Source organism: Alligator sinensis, unplaced genomic scaffold (genome assembly GCF_000455745.1).
Source record: "Alligator sinensis unplaced genomic scaffold, ASM45574v1 scaffold141_1, whole genome shotgun sequence".
Taxonomy (NCBI): Eukaryota; Metazoa; Chordata; order Crocodylia; family Alligatoridae; genus Alligator; species Alligator sinensis.
This window is the reverse complement of record NW_005842221.1, coordinates 1,327,899-1,344,278: the sequence shown is the minus strand read 5'-3', so window position 1 is coordinate 1,344,278 and position 16,380 is coordinate 1,327,899. Positions and strand designations below refer to the sequence as shown.

General features: G+C 43.7%; 1 protein-coding gene across 5 annotated transcripts in view; it reads left to right on the top strand.

The window, feature by feature from the left end:
• PLEKHG7 (pleckstrin homology and RhoGEF domain containing G7) overlaps positions 1 to 16,380 on the top strand; it is a 74,445-nt gene that overhangs the window by 24,106 nt on the left and 33,959 nt on the right. For 2 of the 5 annotated variants that reach the window (XM_014521520.2, XM_025208142.1), the window contains exons 6-10: positions 3,311 to 3,403; positions 4,852 to 5,001; positions 9,129 to 9,224; positions 13,732 to 13,827; positions 15,689 to 15,802. In XM_014521520.2, the coding sequence (XP_014377006.1) occupies positions 3,311 to 3,403; positions 4,852 to 5,001; positions 9,129 to 9,224; positions 13,732 to 13,827; positions 15,689 to 15,802 (549 nt within the window). The remainder of the gene's footprint in view (positions 1 to 3,310; positions 3,404 to 4,851; positions 5,002 to 9,128; positions 9,225 to 13,731; positions 13,828 to 15,688; positions 15,803 to 16,380) is intronic. The other 3 variants (XM_025208143.1, XM_025208145.1, XM_025208144.1) reach the window with 3 other exon arrangements.

Sequence of the window (16,380 nt, the reverse complement as noted above, 5' to 3'; positions counted from 1 at the left end):
TCCCTACCTCCGGCTCTGCAGGAGACAGCAGCAGGAGCAGGCTTCCAGGCACTCCTGTGCCTTGCCCACCTCCTGAGAGCCCCTTCTACTCCACAAGCAGGTGCTGGAGGTGGGGACCCACCAGCTATCACCATCACCACTGTCCTGGGCACTGCCGCTTACTGACGCCCCCAGCTGGAGCAGAGCAGGAGCAGCCCTGGAACTTCCTCCACCCCTGGGGCAGCCAGGGACAGTGGTGGCAGTGGGAGGGTTTCCCCCATCTTGTACCCAGAGGCAACCTCTGCTGGAGAGTGGGGGAGGGAATGAAATGGGAAGGGAGGTACTGCCAAGAGCAGGGCGAGGAGTGGTCTTACCTGCTTTGGGGCACCAAAATTCCCTGGCAGCTGCAGCCCTGGCACAGTCCGCCCACAGTGGGAGAGTTGCAGCCTTCCCCATGGCACCAGTGGCATCTCCTACACCCCACTTTTTGAAATCCTAGACCCACCCAGATACACCAGCTTGGGAGGAAGGGAGGGCAGAAAGAAAACATCTGCCCCCATAGCCCCTCAATTACACTGGTGGCATAGTGGCAACCAGAAGTCACCACTGCCCCTGTCTGTAGCAGCTGCCCCACGTCTGGCTATATCATTGCATCTCTAGCTATTTTCCTTGCTGTACCTAGGAGGTCCCTGATCCTGCACTCTGATCCATGCAGACTGGCCCACAAAGGCTGGGACCCACAGGGACCAGTTCTCAGGTGAAAGCCACAAGGGTTATTTGAGAGCAAAGTGAGGACATGGCTTAATTATGACTTCAATTCATGAAAGGGAAAAATACTTTTCATTTGTCAAATTAGACCTCCATTAAACACCTGCTTATGTGCCCTCTAAGTCCCAGTGGCATCAACAAGCTTAGGGCCTTGTTTCAGTGCTTTGTCTTACTGAGGGCAATTAGACTGCCTTTTTAATGATTAAAAATAAATAAAAGAACCCCAAGAATTTGTTTTCCCCCAGTTAACATTGGTGAATAAAATCTCTTCTTGCAGAACCAGCAGAAGATGCGACAAAATAACTACTTCTACATGTGTCTTGTATTATTTAATATAGATGGCCATCCTATATTTGTTATATTGCACCAATATTGAATGTACAGAACTGGCAAGCTTCTATCGTTACTTCAATGATAAAACAATGAAAATGTGCTTTTGGATAGGGTTACGAAGTGTGTACCCTTGTTTAAATTAGTTCCTTTTCCCCATTATCCTATTTTGTGACTTTAGAAATACCATAGCATTTGGTTTCTACAGTTTTCAATATTAATAAATGGCCAATATCATCATGCTCATTAGTAATTTCACCGTAGGAGGTCTGCGTCGAACTCAGATTCCAGTGCTGCTATGGTTGCTAATGAGCTTCAAATCTATCTGTATCCTCAGAGCAGTAAAAGCACAGAGGAAATCAGTTATGTTTATTGTTATTAACTAATAGAGACAATATGGATATACTTCTCAGTTTAAAAATAATGTTGAATTTCTGGGCTAGTGCCTGAGTTAAATCTGTATCTATGGAGTATGACCTAAAAATTTTATTTGAAATTGCATGCACACACTTCCCTTTCTAAATTACCCACCCCAAGTAAATCACAGTATTAAGTTATAAAACTACCTGAAATCTACTTTTTTCTCTGCTTATGCTATTTATCCACTGTTTTTCTGGCACCTTGAACAATGAAAATAAACAAGCAAGTTAGACTTTTGGTAAGACTCAATAGCAAGTCTATGTTACTTTCCTGTCCTCGGGCACTAGCACAATTAAAAGGCGATTGATCAATTTGCACTGAATAATATACCTTGAGTTTCTTCTCGTTTCCTGCAAGCAAAATTCTTGTATTTATCAGTCAAAATAACTCAAGTTTCTTAAATCCCAAACAAATACCTCGCAAGGGATTTGTTGCAAATATGAACTGTTTTAACTTCAAATCTTCCCAGACATGGATCCTAACCCAGTAAACTCTTATACATGTACTTAATTTTACACACACACAAAGTTGCACTGAATTCAATACTTTAGTAAAACTGATATTTGCCAAAGCCTATACTCTAACTGACTGCAAGGATTTTTTTACATTAGCCAGTATTTACTTTTGCCTGACTTCACTTTAAAATTTTGCAAATATTAATTCTTTCAAGGCCTAAATAATGCATTGCATTTTTTTTAATTGTTCTAGGACTTCAGACCTAAACTTTGTCTTTTTTGAGCTGCTCATTTATTGAAAGATAAATATACGCATAGATTATTGCAGGATGCTAAGCTATGAATGAGAAAACTGAGGTTCTTTATTTAAAACATGCAACGAACTGCTCACAAAGAATTCAAACATCTGTAGCTTATCTTGAGACTGAGGCTTTTTGTGGGTGTGAATGATGCACACATAAAGGTTTGCAAGATTTCATTATTTAAAAGCTGCTTGCAATACTGGTTTTGCTTCCTCCTCAGATTCTCCTATGGAAATAATCAACCCAGCTCCAATTATGAATTTAAGATTATTTAAACCTAACTTTGGTTTTCAATTTATCAGCATTGTTCAAAATTCATTTTTCACCAATATTTCCTTAATAAAGCCTAAGCACATAAAGAATTATCACAAGCAAGTCAAACAGTTTAATCAACATTTACTTTCAAAATCTAATGAACAGTTGAAGCACTAAATGCAATGGTGTTGGCTTGGGCTTGCTTGCAAACACTGCAGGCAAAGTTGGTTTTAAAAAAATCCTTCCACTGATTCTTTTTTTCATGAAACATTTTCTCTTGCTCTTAAGCTTCATGAAATCTTATTTTTACAGAAATTCAATTTCATGCTAAATTTGACCAGACAGTGTTGTCTTTAAATGTGTGGCTTAAAGTAGTAAAGTATTCAAGATAAGAATATTTTGAAAAAAAAAGGCTTAACCTCATGAATTTCCCAGTCCTGTATCTCTGATTGCACTGGAAGTTTTGCAGGAGCAAAGCACACAGAATTTATTCCCTGATGTGTATTTTGAGCACAGCCCATCATTAGCTGTTATATTCCAGGTTAGCAATTGTCAAAGACTGCTGCACTCAGTAACTAGATCTCATTGTGCCAAAGGGCCACATTGACCTTGGCTCCTACCCATTTCCAACACACAGAAGCAAATGACAGTTGCTGCAGTCTCACTCCTGCCGCTGTGCTTTGTTTGGCAAAGAAATCAAACATTAGAGGTGAGGTACTTGCAGATTAGAAAATACTTCAGTTAGTATGACTACTTAGCTCTTCAAAATAACGTATGCTGAATTTGCTTATCTTTAAACAGAGTAAAGACAAAAAACAAATGTCTGACCTGGAAAACTGTCTTTCAACCATTAAAATTACAGACTGCAGTGGTTATGAGTTTTGCAGCTTTAAGGTACTGAAATACTCAATGTACTGTATTGATGGCTTTATCTATCAGACTCTTTAAACTCTTATCTCCACTATCCCTTTTTAAAACGAGTCTTTCCCATTCCTTTAATCAATATGTGCAATCTACATGCAAAATATGTGCACAAATTCAGGCTATAATTCTTGCAATACGTGGTGGCTGATCTTGTGGAGTAGTACATAATCTAAATGTCAGGAAATTGGGGCCTGTTTCCAGCTCTACCAATCATCTGTTGACCTTGCTGACCTACCCCGTTTGGGCTAGAGCAGGGGCAGGCAATTATTTTGGGCGGAGGGCCACTTACTGAGGTTTGGCAAGCCGTCAAGGGCCATGTGACAGGCAGCTCAGGGCAGATAAATATTACTTTTCTAAATTTTTTAGGGGCCCTGCAGGCCAGATAGAATGGCCTGGCGGACCGCATCCAGCCCCCAGGCTGCATTTTGCCCACCCCTGGGCTAGAGTCTTTAAATCCTGTAGGCAACTACGCCCCCTCTTACGTACCTAAATTTCTGCTGGCTTGCATGCACAGGATTGGTGCCATCCCACAACCAATCAGCTGCTTGGAGCCCTAACCAGAGCCCTGGAGGCCCCAGTTAGGATTCTTTAAAGAGGCAGAGGAGTGCCTGTCAGACCAATACAGTCCAATCCTGTGCTGTCATCAGACCATGCCTAGGCTAAAAACAGCCTGGGAATATACATCTGTGAGATGTGTGTGTGACTCAGGTCGAGCATTAATATGGGATCTGGAAGCTTAGGTTCAAAACCGTGCTCTGCTGGATTGGAGCACAGGTCTCCTGCATCACAGAGTCATCCCTAACCATTCTCCTTTGCCCATCCCTCATGCCCTTGTTTTCTAGTGTGCTTGAGACTAGGCACTGGAACCAGCTCCGAGCAGGCTCTGGTGAACTTCTGTATCTGGAGCACATCAGCAGGTGTAGAGCAAAAGCAGACTTGCTAAACCCTGCCCTTGCCAGGACCTACCTCTGTGCCAGTGTAAACATGCCCTTGTATACCTAACTTGGGGCTGAGGATTTCACCCAATGGTGGAGCACCTAAAAGTTGGGCTGGGTATTGCAATGCTAAGCAGGTAACAATACCTGTGAATGTCTAACTTTCCGTGATTGCTTCATGGTAGTGTTGGGTGACTCTGTACAAACCACATGAAGATCTTCAGATATAATATGCTACAAGTGCAAAATATTATTGTCTATTGCTATCATATTCTGGGCACATTATCATACTTAAAAATAAAATGCCCAGGTTTTATTATTATTGTTGCTGTTGTTGTTGTTAAACCTTCAAGGAAAGAATGCCAACTCTAGTTGTCAAGACCATTGTACACAGCCAAATATATTGTAGCAATTCATGTATGTTATTTTGTCAGTTATTTTACATGAAATAAGTCGAATTTCTTCTTTTTCTCCCATCAATAGAATAAAACTTGGCATGAATTTGTAGAGAATCAATGGACTGAACAGAAAGACGCTGATGATTGTTTAGAACTGAAGAAAGAAGCAGCTGTGTGGGAACTCTTTACAAGCGAATGCACTTACTTTTTGGACCACTTGCTGGTTCTCAAGATGGTAACTCTGGATTTTCTTTCTCCAGTAAATTAAACCAGTTGTTTGTCCTGCCAACAGTATAGGAGAAAGGAAATCATATATAACCTTTCATTCTTGTATCTGCATTATGTATGCTCTTCTTATATATGCATCACCTGCCTTTTTTCGTCAACCATTTTCCATAGATTTGTTGTTCATTTCATCCAGTTGAAATCTACTCCACTATTTGCCTCTTCTCAGTACTTTGCATCACTTTCTCTTGGTTCATTTTCTACAGCACCAGCAGCAATTTCACAATTTCTCTTTCTATCTCTGTATCTCAACTCCAAATTCAGACTGGTAATGCTAAATGTTTCATCATTAATGGTTAGGGACTGAGGCATATGACTTATGAGTAGAGGCTGGAGGAACTGGGCTTATTTAGTCTGGAGAAGAGAAGACTGAGAGGGGATTTAATAGCAGCCTTCAACTACCTGAAGGGGGGTTCCAAAGAGGATGGAGCTAGACTGCTCTCAGTGGTGGCAGATAACAGAACAAGGAGTGATGGCCTCAAGTTGCAGCAAGGGAAGTTTAGGTTAGATATTAGGAAAAACTCTCTCACAAGGAGTGTAGCAAAGCACTGGAACGGGTTACCCAGAGAGGTGGTGGAATCTCCATCCTTGGAGGTTTTTAAGACCCAGATAGACAAAGCCTTGATTGGGATGATCTAGTTGGGGATCGTCCTACCTTGAGCAAGGGGTTGGAAGTAGGTGACCTTCTGAGGTCCCTTCCAACCCTAATATTCTATGATTACTAGCCCATAACATTTTGTACTCTTAGTTTATCAACTGGGTTTGGAGAAGACTACAAGGTGTGATTGTGTCAGCCAGATTAGAACATGAACACACAAAATTTAGCAGGCCAGTAATACCAGTATTTCAAGCTATTCCTGCAGCTGAAAAAAAATCAAACTCATTCATATCCTAGCCAAGAGAGTTATCTGTATTAGTTTGAAGTCAGGCAGGAGGCAGGACAGGGTGGCACCTTATGCTGCTTGTACATGCCACGGGGGTTTAATTTGGTTTAATTCTCCCTAAATTGAAACAGTGTTTTTTTAAAAATACTGCTTCAATTTAGGGAAAATTAAACTGAACTAAACCCCCATGGCATGTATACAAGGGTGGGAGCCCAATCCTTACCTACCTCTTCGGAGCGGGGGGGCAGGGAGCAAGCTGCCAGTGGGCCAAACAGTCCAAGCTGCATGGGGGTCCCCCAGGTGGCACCTGCCCACTGACACCCAGCCCGGGTGGTCCCAGGGGGTGCCGCAGTCATGGAGGGAAGCACCAGACCCCCGCACAGCTCAGACAGGCAGGCAGGCAGGCTCTGGGGAGAATGAAAGAAGAAAGATCAGGCTCACCATATTTTTTTTTCTTCAGCAGAGCCAGCCTGCAGAGGCTGCCGCTGGTTCCCACAGCCCTTGAGCTCTGCAAGGCCCGCCAAGCCCTGAGCATGTCGGCTTCCAGCACCCCATGCACTCTTGCACTTTGTTAGGTAGCAAACTAAAACACCTTGAAGGTGTTTTATCTTGCTATGTACCAAAGTCATTTAAAGCAAAATATGCTGCTGAGCGTGCAAACAGCAACGCCATTAAAATGGAATATGCCACTGAACCTGCAAACAGCAACACCATTAAAGCAGTGCTAAGGGGCATTTAAGCCACTTTAAAAGCCAATTTTATGGTGTGTACAAAGGCCCTTCGAATCTAACTGGTTCAGAGAGACATTAAGACGGGGCGGGCAATTATTTCGAGCGGAGGGCTGCTTACTGAGGCAAGCCATCAAGGGCCACATGACAGGCAGCCAGGGGCAGATAAATATTCATTTTCTAAATTTTTAGAAATCTGCGGGCCGGATAGAATGGCCTGGTGGGCCGCATCTGGCCCGCGGGCCGCATTTTGCCCATCCCTGCATTAGGATGTCACCTATGAAAATTTGTACTTATCTGAACCAGTTAGTTTCTAAGGTGCCACTCTGCTCTTCCTTATATCCTGGTCAAGGGCAGGAGCATTTTCAAAGATGAACAAGCTGGGGCAAAGCTGTAAAACTAGCATCTAGGCACACACAATAACATTATATAAGTTATGAAGGAAACATTTGTCTTTCAAAAGGAATATGAGCATGTTCCAGTGAAAAGTTTGTATTTGAGAAAGCACATTTTATATTAAGTAGTAGTTTAGCCTTAGGAGACAATGTATAAAGACAAAAGACAAGGAAAAAACTGAAACAGTTCCTTTATGGTGGGAGAAATAGGAATAATAATGGCAAGGATAAAAGCACCTTTTTCTAATACTAACTCAAAGATCTGAAATGGAAGAAAGTGAGTGAGTACGTCGGGTATTTCCCAGCAGCTCTTCTGGTAAGAATCAGTATAAGAATAGGTACTCAGACACTTTAGAGAGGAGCGTGGTGTGAGAGCCTAGACAGGAAGCTAGGTACATGGGGGTAGGTGACTCTCACATGAGACATTCTCATGCCTTCCTGCCCATCCTATCTTTAATCATCCTTCAGCAGACAAATCTATTTTCTCTCTAAATGAGCTGGGAAACTCTCACGGTTCTATTGATTTATTCCTCCTCTAGAGATTTATCACAATTAAATGCTCCACTGATTCTACTGAAGCTCCCTCTGATTTGATTTGATTTGATTTGATCTGATCTGAGTTTTCTCTGCACGAGGCCCTCCCTCAACATAATCATACTACTTTTTCACAGCAGTTAGAGCCCAATATAAAGGTAGGCCTAGAGCATGGGTGTCAAAACTCATGGACTCCTTCCCCTTCTCAAGAATGCCAGATTCAGAGCCCACTCCAGCCAGTCTGTGACCTGTACTACATACAATGCAGCTCCTAGGGCAGCTGGAACAGGTGCCATGTGCAGCACAGTCCAGTTGGGGGCATGTAGTACAGATTCTGGACCAGCTGGAGTAGGCACCAGATTACATGTAGCACCCACTCCAGGATGCACACTGTACACAGCACCTGCTCTGGGAACCGTACTGCAGGCGGCGCTCATTCCAGTTAGCCAGGACCTGCAATGCATGGTGTGCTTAGGCGCTGCGTGCAGCACCAGTCCTAGATTTGCTGAAGTAGGCATTGCATGCATCTCAGCACTGCAGCAGGTGGGCTGGGCACTGTGTGCAGTGTGCATCTCAGGGCAGGAGTTGTGTGGAGCGCAGTCCAGCTGAAGTGGGTGTTATATGTAATCCAGGACCCACTCCAACTGGTCTGGGATCAGCTACATGCCTCTAGCCAGACCTGCACGCAGTGCCTATTTCAGCCACTCCAGGATATACACCACACACACCTGCCCAGGCAATCCCAAAGTAGCTGGGGCAGGCACCATGTGTAGCACATATCCCAGGCTTTGCCCGTGGGGCCGATTCACTGCATCCAATGCCCCATGTAGGTCTGCTCAGACCCAGGAGCAGCACCGGGGATAAAGGGCAGGACTCTGTGGGTTGGATCCAGCCTAGGGGCCATGTTTGACAGCTGGCCTAGAGCCTTCACGCCCTTCCCACCCCTACACACAACAACTACTTCTACTAAATAACTTATATTTCTCCAGTCATTTTCTCTAAATTGGGGTTGCATTGAATTACCCATCATGAACCCAAGAGTCACTTTTGTCTATTGGGCACATACAATGAGCTCTCTGAGCTCACCAATGTGTCAGCACAGCTCCTGGCAGAGTTGTGTGTGTGCCACAAGCTCTGAACTCACCAGATGATCACTGTGGCCCAAAGCCTCTGTTTTCATGCAGCTCTGGAGCCCAGAATATAAGTGCCACTGCCGCTGCTGCCCCTCATGCCCACTATTCCCCTGCTGCTGAATTCAAGTGGGGTGGGGGGATGGTAGAAAAGGAAGGTGAATGGAGCCAGCTCTCAGGGTCCAGTATTTAAACTTTGGACAAGCCAGGAAAGTTCTCTTAAGTGACTTAACCACAGGCATTTTGTAGCCCATCAGTCAAATAACTGCCTAGCCTAAGAAGCAGCATAGGGTCCATAAATCCCTACCCCTACCTTTCCCCCCCTCCCTCACCTCCACAACCTTTTAGTTACTTACTTTTAAGTAAAATAGATAGTAAATAATATGCATGTATTTTCTCTTTAAAGATATTTATGAATTCTTTAAAATACCTGCAAAGCAATGAGTTCTTCTTAGATGTGGATTTGAGGAGACTTTTTGGAAATCTGGAGGAGTTAAGCCAGGTGAGAAAAAATATAAATATCTTTTAAGCAAAAAGCAAAAGAACCACCAAAAGTACACAGAGAGAACTCTCCCATACAGCCTGGTTCTTGAACCCGATCCTAACAACTCTCTCTCCCCCTTTGGCAAATCAATGCTGGGTAAGGTGTCATCAGTTCAAATAACTTTCAGATGTGTTCACTAGTAGGCAGAGAACAATTTGAATTGTGGATATGGCTTTTGTTGAATTTTTTTTTTAAGTAATCATGATACAGAATTTGAAATTCGTTCTTAGAGTCCTCTTTAAAGGATTGTTTTGGGGATTCCCCATTATTACAAACATTATTGCAGAACAATCAGGCTAGCAAGACCTGTACAACAGCAAGTTCCCTTTATCAAGCAAATGCATAGACACAAAGAGTGTCTGTTACATTAATCTCTTTGTGATTTTCTGGCAGAACATTCACCTCTCAAGCTATAGGTTTCCCCTGGCATAAAAAAAAATCTCACAGATGTTGAGCTGATATAGTTGACTCGTATACTATTGACCCCTCAGTTTCTATGAGTGGGTGGAAAAATGAGAGCTGAGCATGCTGTGGTCTGTTTCTCTTCAACTGGTGGCTAGCAATCTTTGGGACCTGTTTGTGGCTGCTGAAGGTTAAAGTATTCCCTAACCTTCTCTAACTTGTGCCAGAGTCATAACCATGGGTGACTGCTGCCACCTTAGTCGTGGTAACTGGTGTCACCTTAGCACGTGCCCCCGCAGCTGACTGCAAGTGGAAAGGGGAAATGGCAGAAGTGGCCACAACACTACATCCAGTGCTTCCACTCCCCAGCTGAGCTGGGATCTTGCAGCAGTGACAGCATGGTCCAGATCCAGGGAAGAGCCATGATCTGCAGCCTGCATAATCCAGGCAAAGATGTGCAGGCAGCAGATCACGGCTCTGCCCTGGCTCCAGACCACACTGTCACCACTGCAAGGAGCTGGGGCAGAGCCACGATCTGCTGCCTGCACATCCCTGCCCGGAGCACGCAGACCGCAGATCACGGTTGTGCCCTAGATTGGGACCATGCTGTCACCACTGCAAGATCCCAACCTTGGCTCTGAAGTAGCCCCACGCCCTACTGTGCACCCTGCCAGCGCACCACAGAAACCCTGGCCTCACGCTATCACAGCAGGGCTGCTGCTGGGGTCTCCATGGAAACCAGCCCCAGCCACGCGGGCAGGGGCTGCTGGGAAATGGAGTCCAGCCACTGGCCAGGTTTACCATTTTGCCACCCTTGGTCACAAGCCAATGGGCCAAAGGAAGGGAACAGATAAAAGGTAAAAATCAGCACTATGGTAACATACACACGCAGCACCTTAATTCCCTCCCCCCCCACACCCTAACAAGCCTTTACTAGAACACTCAAGCAGCAGCCTACAGCTGCCCCCAAGTCTGAGTCCAGCTTGTTTAGTCCACAGTCCTGGCTGACTGAGCCAGTGACAGCTCCATCTCCACTGTGCACTCCTCTGTGTAGGGCTAACCAGGTCCCATCTGCACACTGCTCTCTCTTCCCCTTACTCCAGCCTCATGTTTGCTCTTCCTTTCTTCCCTTCCTCCCCTTGGGGGTTTCTGGGAATTGTAGTCCAAATTAAGAGTCAGTAGTCTGCCCCCTGGTTCCTCCTGCTCTTACACACATTACATTCACATTACAGTGATACACTGGGGTCTCTCTTTATGCGAATTTGTTTTGTGCAAATTTGCTTATATACGATGACCTTATTTATACCAGAAATTCGTTTTGTGCAAGAAAAATCTGACCTTATGCGAAGTCAGCTGGCAATGAGCTTCCTGCAGGCTGGCAGACTTCCAGCCTGCAGGGAGCTGGGAGAAAGCAGAAGGAAGGCAGTGAGACAGGGGGTGCCATGTGCATGTACAGTACATACACATGGCCCCCAGTAGCCTCAAGGGCAGCTCTGGCAGGTAAATGGCAGGGGGAAAGGGGAATTGAGGCCCCTGTAGGGAGGAAGCTGGGCAGGGCTGGGGCTGCTGTCCAGCCAGGAGGTGCTTGGGGTCCAGGACCACAGCTGCAGGGCCCAAGTGGGGAGCAGAACAGAGTGTCTGGTGGCTCACTGGGGGATGGAGAGGGCCAGATCCAGACTGCGGCGCACAGTTCCAGGGGGAAGGGGCAGATGCACAGGCGCAGTGGGCCCTGGCCCTGATCTTGGACCCGGCTTGGCTCCTCTCTCTGCCTGGTCCCAGTGCCCCACACCCCTCTACCCTGGCCACCCATCTCCTGTGGCACGGGGCTGCTCTCCTCAAAGAGCAGCAGGCACAGGAGGCGCAGCCCCAGGGCAGTCCAGGACAAGCAGCCGCCGTTCTCTGCCTCCCTGCTTCCCTGCCCCAGGTGCCTCCGCAGCCCAGTGGGCATGACCCGATGCATCAGGAGCTCATAGCCTCTCTGTGCAGCCCCACTGTGCCCAGCTGCACCAGGTTGTGCCTGCTGGGCTGGAGAGGCATCCAGGGAAGGGAAGTAGGGTAGAGCCAGGAGCGGCGAGCAGCCAGTGTTCCCTGCCACCATGCTTCCCTGCCCCATGTGCCTCTCCAGCCCACCCCACACTGCCCTGGCAACACACCCCGTGTGTGCCACTGCTCGCAGCCTTTCTGCACAGCGGTTATTGTATTGTGTGATTACTGTTTGAATTTGTCATGGTTGAGGGGTGGGGGGCAGTAGAGTGAGGCTGGTATATATCTCTATTAATTACATGTAATAATGGATTCGCTTTATGCAAATTTGCTTTATGCGACCTTTTTTTGGAACGCAACCCTCACATAAAGAAAGACCGGAGTGTATGACCTTCAGAAAGACAGCTAAGAAAGGTGGTCACTAAAATCAGATCTCACCTACTAAGAAAAGTTTTGTCATGAGTTCTTTCTCCTTAGTGTTACAGATTTAACATGACCATCCACATTTCATTTTTTGTTGTTTCTTCTGTGTTAACATAGGAAGGATTTGTCTTCTGTAATAAGGATTGGGAGAATTAAGTAGTTTGCATTTCTTAGTGCTTTCAGCATAATAAGCTTTGTCTCTATTAGAAAGCAATGGTGCCTGGGGCACTGGTTTAGGAATGGGGTGACTAGTTTAGTTCCCCCACTGTGCCACCCTGCTGTGTGATCTCAGTCAAATCACTGCACCTTTCTACATCTTTGTTTCTTCTTCCACCCACTGTATTTCTTATCTATTTATCCTCTACTGTCTTTAGGACAAGGACTGTTTCTTATTGTTTTTATGCAGTGCCAAGCCCAAGAGGCCTCAGTCTCAAATCTCATAGTGAGAAATGATAAAAATAATAACCGTTGCTGCACTTACCACTTCAAAACCTGTGGTGTCCAAACAGATTAGCTAAATGTCAAAAATGCATCAGATCTGTATCTTTCCCTGTCTTTGATTGAGGGGAAAGAGGCATTGTGTACAATTTAAAGGATGAAAATATTCCAGAATTGAGTGGAATATACTCATGACTTAAGACTTCTGTACTTTTCCTGTAACCTTTTTTAAAAACAATTCTTTGCATCTAAATATAGTGACTCCCAAAATGGTCAAATGTAGGCGAAAAACAGATACTGCACTGAAACCCTTGTCATAAATATGTGCTATTCATTATATAAAATAGGCCTTGCCAAAATGAAAGAGTAAATACTATACCAAAAACAACTTTCCCCCACAAAAGCTGTGGGCTTACATATGTGCTAAAGAAACCCACAGTGGTTGCAGTTAAAATGCCTGTGTTTTCAAATAGTGCATAGTGATATCTGAGAGCCAGGAGCCATTTTTCTGTTCTCCATATAGAGGAATACTGTGAGCACGTGAATTCCACAATGCGATAAATACAGGCTTCACAAAGGTAACCACTCTGCACAAAGTGTGGAGGGTCAGATAGGAGACTTTTTGTCCCACCAAAAACATGTTTAAATGAACTTTGTTGCAAGAATTCATTGCCTACCAAGGTAGTTCCTATATTCAGCTTCCTTTGCAGTATAAAGGATTTTTTTTTTTACCACCTTCAGTAATGCAAAATAAGGGCAAATAAAAAAATGAGTCTCTTTCCAGATGGATTTAAAGATTTCATTGATCATTTACAGTGCTCTGTCACATCAGATCAGCATCACCCTCATGCAAATCATTGGTTTGCTATAGTTCCCAGTGGAGAGCTGTGTCTTTTTTTTTTCTTTTTAATAACTACTGTTTAACAATAAGTTTAATTGGAAATGTGTAATCTAGTTACAGTATGTTTGCCAAGCAGAGCTTAACAAGATGCAAATGCATGTTTGCCTGTGTTTTTAATAGTTACGTTTTAACTTCTGATCAATTTAAGTACATGGTGCATAATTCTGGTTGCCTTGCTAGAGTTCAATAGAATTCAGTGCATGCACACAGGGATCCAGTAGGCATGGTCTCTATTGCAGTATGGGGACTTTATAAGTAAGCAGCAATGAAAATAAAGCTCAGATGATTAAATCAGACTGTTTTTCTTTCTTTAACTAGGTGAGTCTCAGTTTTGTGACAAGTTTTTTCCAAATCATTAAGGATTATATCAACAAATCTGAATCCTCCCTGGATTTCATCTCCATGCTCACAAAGGTAACAGGCTTTAAGGAACACAATATGCTGTTCTATGTAGATACTTATAGCACACTCCTCCCCATAATGTCCCAGTGCCTGCCATTAGTGCATTAAGCAATGAAACCAACATCTGTCATGTGCTGTTGTTCGCTCAGCATCTCCCTAGGGGTAGAAGTAAGTGCAGTGGACTATCTTGCCTTGGTAGGGCTTTTTCTATTTAAAATATATATGATGAAATGCACTTATGTCAGAAAGAGAAGGTAAAAAAATGCACTTTGCAGTTGAAGCAAAAGAGACATGATATTAGACAGGATGTGTGAGGGTGCTTGCTTCTCATGGGTAAGCCTTCAGATCAGCACCTGAGAATATTCCTTCTTGCACAGATGAGGTTTCTATAAAGCTTTTTCTCTATATACTTTCTATAAATATCTCCTTCATGTCAGAGCAGCATAGCTGGAGGTTAGGCAGATCACTTAGAAAACAACTTTCATGGCTACATTTTATTTCTACTGAAGTAGTGTAAAACCGGAGGGGAGGTCACACCCATCACATTGTGCTACATTTTATTTCTACTGAAGTAGTGTAACACCGGAGGGGAGGGCACACCCATCACATTATTAAACTTGTTTTAAGAGAGCTCATCCAGAACAAGCAGAGCTGTCCACTCCCTTTGCAAACTTACATGCATGTTTACTACACCTACTGCCCTAAAACCTACCCCCATCACACTGAAATTTCTTAACTAGTCAGATTGGAGTTTCACTTTCCTCACTGGGACTGTCATTGCTAATGCCCATCAGAAAAAACTATATATAAAGAGTATGGGAGAAGTCCTGACCTAAAGTCATTTCTTCCTGTATTGTTTAAATATATATCAGAGCCTACACACATCAAATATGCTTCTTCATTTTCCCCTGTGCCATGTTCTCCCCCCTATATTATTTTCTCTAGATGCCTTCCTTATCAGCCCCCTATTTCCTCCCATCTGTGATCACTTTTTTTTTGTCAAGTCACTGTACTAGATCAGTGGGAGAAAGGTGTTGCCATGCTGCTGCTCAGCAGACAGCTGAAAGCAGCTATTCCCTTCTTCTTGAGCACTTCCTACCCTCCAGTCCCTCTGATATTTTGTCCTCCAGTGATGCCTACACTAGCAATTTTCAGGGATTCTTCCACCAATCTAGTCATTTCTGTGGGATTCAGTAGTGGTAGCAACAGTAGAAACAGTAATGTACACAGGAAAAATGTATCTTACTTTGAGCTAGCTGCAGCTGGAGCTACACCAGAAGACTTCCTGAAAAATGCTAAGATAGACACTATCCCAGAGGACAGGAATGTGGATATTCACATAGGCCACCTGTGCAATTCCTGCATCTCTTTAGGAAGAAAAAAAAAGAAAGGCAAATACGGTATTCCTCGTGGCTCTCCTGCTCCTACTATCTTAGATTTCAGGCATTTTGGAAAGTAGGCTTCAGTAAGTGAAATTCTAGCTTCACTGGAGTCAAGAGTTCTGCCATTGACTTCATTGGCATTATGAGGCTCCACCTGATGCTTTTCAGAGCCATCAACATGCACAGTATGTACATTAGAAGATCCTTAAATGTGAAGCTATGTAAAGCTGTTGCATAGTCTAGCATTTTTATCACCTATGTTTACATTTTATACACAAATGAAGTCAAAGAACACCATGAAAACATGTAAAATGGCAAGAGTTCTACCAGGAAGCATTTTTCTTTAACAAATTTACCACTTGTTATACCCCATTTTTTTTCTTTGAAGCAAAATTTGAGCACAATTTACTCCTTATCCATTTATTTTTCCTTTTGCCATGATGTCCTCCCTTTTCACTCTTGTTAAACTTCTGAACCTTTTTGTCTTGCAGTATTTCCATGGCAACCTCTGTCAAACCCACCAGATTTATTGCCTTAATTATACCTCAGCTGTCTTTTACTTGGAGAACCTGAGACAGAGAGAAGATTTTGGAATCTACCTGAAAGTAAAGTGATGGTTTTGTTGTCATTTTCCCCCTCTCATTTAGAGCTTTTAGTTACCATATCCTATGAAAGTACTTTAAAATAGATTGAAAAGGGGGACTGAAAGCAATACTGTTTTAAATACTATCATATCATTTTTCCTGCAAAAATCACCACTGAGTTGATAAAACCCTATTTCCATTTTCCTCAATGGCAACTTCTCCTTTGACTTGAAAGGTACTGGGATTTTACCCAATATGCTCATGCAATACCTTTTCAATATCAACTTATTCTCATGAGCATTCAGTTTATATTGTTAATTGTGTATAGAAATATTAAGTGTTAGAATTAGCTTTCACTTCAGACTCAAAATGTAATTGGCCAAAGTAGTCACTATTTTAGGGTGAAAACTGTGAACTCCTACTGCCATTGAATGGTATAAAGGTAGTAGCTACACAGATAATGGCACTATTCCTATAAACTATTGCTTACTTACACAAGTAAATGGTCTACATGCCAGCCCATAAGAGTTGTAGACTCAGAACATGTGGAAGCTGGAAGGGAGCTGGTCACTGCCTACAGCATTTGTCAACACCAAGAA